This window comes from Colobus angolensis, unplaced genomic scaffold, assembly GCF_000951035.1.
Source record: "Colobus angolensis palliatus isolate OR3802 unplaced genomic scaffold, Cang.pa_1.0 Scaffold8, whole genome shotgun sequence".
Classification (NCBI taxonomy): Eukaryota; Metazoa; Chordata; class Mammalia; order Primates; family Cercopithecidae; genus Colobus; species Colobus angolensis.
In genome coordinates, this window is record NW_012121820.1 from 18,423,399 (window position 1) to 18,427,225 (window position 3,827).

At 46.3% G+C, this 3,827-nt stretch overlaps 1 protein-coding gene across 1 annotated transcript in view; it reads left to right on the top strand.

Moving 5' to 3' along the window:
* LOC105502547 (fer-1-like protein 4) overlaps window positions 1–3,827 on the top strand; it is a 69,975-nt gene that overhangs the window by 44,434 nt on the left and 21,714 nt on the right. The window contains 4 exon segments of the mRNA XM_011929151.1: window positions 620–662; window positions 752–852; window positions 930–1,067; window positions 1,165–1,281. Of these exon segments, the coding sequence (XP_011784541.1) occupies window positions 620–662; window positions 752–852; window positions 930–1,067; window positions 1,165–1,281 (399 nt within the window).

Genomic DNA, 3,827 nt, shown 5'->3' on the forward strand with positions numbered 1-3,827 from the left:
TTGCAGTGAGCTGAGATCGTGCCACTGCACTCCAGCCTGGGTGACAGAACAAGACTTCGTCTCAAAAAAAAAAAAAAAAAATATGAAAAGAAGTAGCTGTGCATGCTGGTGGTCCCAGCGACTCAAGAGGCTGAGGTGGGAGGATCGCTTGAGCCTAGGAGGTTGAGGCTGCAGTGAGCCATGTTCACACCAACACACTCCAACCTGAGCTACAGAGCAAGAGCCTGTCTCAAAAATAAATAAATAAAAATTAAAAGGCATTTATTTCATAGAGACAGGTTATCACTGTGTTGTTCAGCCTGATCTCGAACTCCTGGCCTCAAGCAGTCACCTCAGTCTCCCAAAGTGTTGGGATTCCAGGCATGAGCCACCAAGCCTGGCCACTTACAGCACATCACAATTCAGACTAGCCACATTTTGAGTGCTCAGTAGCCATGTGTGGTTGATGGTGACCACCCTGGACAGGGCAGGACTGGATGATAAATTGGAGCTTTAAAAATGCAAGTGGCATACACAGCGGGAACTTGAATGAAGGCTTCCCAACTGTCCTGGAAAAGGGGGTAGGCTAAGGAGTTGAAGGGGATGGAGAAGAATCTCTGCATCTGCTCTTTAATTTCAGCATAACCTTGATGAAGATGAAATGGATGATCCTGGAGATTCAGGTGAGAGATTGGGCTTTTTGCTCTGGTTCCATCTGCCCATCTCCTGCCTACCCAGATATTTCTGACTGGGGCATTTTTGTTGTTTCCAGATGGGGTCAACCTCATTTCTATGGTTGGGGAGGCCCAAGACCAGGGTGAGGCTGAAATCAAAGGCACTGTGTCCCGAAAAAAAGCAGTTGCCACCCTGAAGGTGACGGGGTACTGGGAAAAGGAAAGTCTCCTTTGGATTCTGGACATCGGGCTGTCACTGAAGTCCTTGCCTTTTAGATCTACAACAGGTCCCTGGAAGAAGAATTTAACCACTTTGAAGACTGGCTATATGTATTTCCTCTGTACCGAGGGCAAGGGGGCCAGGATGCAGGTGGAGAAGAGGAAGGATCTGGACACCTTGTGGGCAAGTTCAAGGTACATTTGGGGAAGGAAAGCAGAACCAGGGAGCCCAGGTGGGGATTCAGAAGGACAATTCTCTCATCAGAGCCTTTTCTGTCTCCCCCCAACTCAGGGCTCCTTCCTCATTTACCCGGAATCAGAGGCAGTGTCATTCTCTGAGCCCCAGATCTCCCGGGGGATCCCACAGAACCGGCCCATCAAGCTCCTGGTCAGAGTGTATGTTGTAAAGGTGAGTCTCCATAGCCCTGGCATGCCTCCAACTATAGCTAAGGTAATGTACACGAAACCTACAGAAGGAAGGCTTTGGGAGGAACCTCGGGATCACAGAGTTCAAGTTCTTCATTTTTCAGGTGAGAAATCTTAGCCACAAAGTTAGGCGATCCCCTAGGGTTATAAAGTATGCTCATGGCAGAACCAGAATTGGGAGTTGGTCTCCTGACCCCTGTTTGTAGTTCTAGTCCTGTAGAACGGGGAGTATAATTCTAGGATGAGAGCAGGGCTGAATCTCAGGCTTCAGAAGGCTTGTTACCAAATACCTTTGTCTAACTTTGTCCATTGATGCAGTTTTCATACTGAGTTCAGCAGGGCCTTGAAGTATTCTTAAAGATATCTCAGGGCCGGTCACTGTGGCTCATGCGTGTAATCCCAGCACTTTGGGAGGCCAAGGCGGGTGGATCATGAGGTCAAGAGATCGAGACCATCCTGGCCAACCAACTTGGTGAAACCCCATCTCTACTAAAAATACAAAAATTAGCTGGGCATAGTGGCGCACGCTTGTAGTCCCAGCTACTTGGGAGGCTGAGGCAGGAGAATCGCTTGAACCTGGGAGGCAGAGGTTGCAGTGAGCTGAGATCGTGCCACTGCACTCCAGTCTGGGGGGCGACAGAGCAAGACTCATCTCCAAAAAAAAAAATATATATATATATATATATAAGAGGGTGAGTGGCAAAGAGATGGAACGAAAGGGGGAAAGGGGTCAGGGTTGTGAGAATGAGGACAAAAATGGCACTTCTCAGAGTAGATCTTTTTGTATACCCCTGACTCTTAGAACTATAGCAATGTTTCACATGCCCCCACAATAGACAAAAAATTAAAACCAATCATAGTGTTGAGGAAACCTAACATGGAATATGAACACTAACAAATGACCCTCACTGTACTACAAATGAACAATATAACCACATTGAAGGAAGTGAAGAACAAAACCAAATAACTCTGGAAAACACTAATTTGACAGGGTTCTATAAAACTAAACATGGACCTGGTGCAGTGGCTCATGCCTGTAATCCCAGCACTTTGGGAGGCCAAGACAGGAGGATCACTTGAGCCCAGGAGGTCAAGACCAGCCTAGGCAACAAAGTGAGATTCAGTCTCTACAAAAATTTTAAAAACTAGCTGGCTGTGGCTGGATGTGGTGGCTCATGCCCGTAATGCCAGCACTTTGGGAGGCTGAGGCAGGCGGACTGCCTAAGTTGGGTGGATCGCCTGAGGTCAGGAGTTTGAGACCAGCCTGGCCAACAGGGTGAACCCCATCTCTACTAAAAATACAAAAATTTGCTGGGCATGATGGCATGTGCCTGTAGTCCCAGCTGTTTTGGAAGCTGAGGCAGGAGCATTGCTTAAAGCTGGGAGGAGAAGGTTGCAGTGAGCCAAGATAGTGCCACTGCACTCCAGCCTGGGTAAGTGAGAGAGACATCATCTCAAAAAAAGGAAAAATGTGTGATGTGGTGGCATGTACCTTTGGACCCAGCTACATGGGAGACTGAGGCAGGAGGATCACTTGAGCCTAGGAGGTTGAGGCTGCAATGAGCCATGATTGTGCCACTGCACTCCAGCCTGGATGACAGGGAGAGAGCTTGTCTTAAAAACAAAAACAAAAAAACAACTAAAGAGAGCTGAACATAAATGCTGTAATCTAGTTAGAAGTATGTGTTAGCAATTCTGAAACTACATTATGTGTATACTGGTATACATGAATAAGTAAACTATACTGTAGATAATGAGACCCAGGTTTCTTGGAGAAAGAAGTTACAAATAAGGAAAGGGGATTAAATGAATGCTGTGATACTAGATCAGAATCAGAAGTATCTGTATAAACTCATGTTTTAAAATGTACACAGATGGAAAGATACAGAAATATAGATCTATGTATATATATGTGGATTATGTTATTAATGTTCGCTATCTCTGTCTGCTGAGAAGGCCTAGAAGCAACAACATCATAGTAGCAGTGAGCACACCAGGTGCCCAGATTTTGGTTTCTAAACACCATTATTTAATAAAGGGATTGAGGACTCCTTGGAGAAGTGTTTGATTCTAGGACTAGGGCTGGGAAAATATAAGTCAAATCTGGAGCATCTTGTGGGGCAGGAGTAAGGAAGTGCTCAAAAAAGGATGGGGGCTTAATGAAAGAATGAACACAGCCAACCTGAAGGAGCTCCTAATGGTTAAGACCTGAAAAATTGGGGCAACAAAGTAACTAATGAGGCTGGGCACAGTGGCTCTTGCCTGCAATCCCAACACTTTGGGAGGCCAAGGCAGGGAAATCACCTGAGGACAGGAGTTCAAGACAAGCCTGGTCAACATAGTGAAATCCCGTCTCTATTAAAAATACAAAAATTAGCTCAGTGTGGTAGCACATGCCTGTAATCCCAGCTACTCAGGAGGCTGAAGCAGGAGAATCATCTGAGCCTGGGAGGTGGAGGCTGCAGTTAGCCGAGATTGCACTGCTGCACTCCAGTCTGGGTGACAGAGCAAGACTCTGTCTCAAAAAAA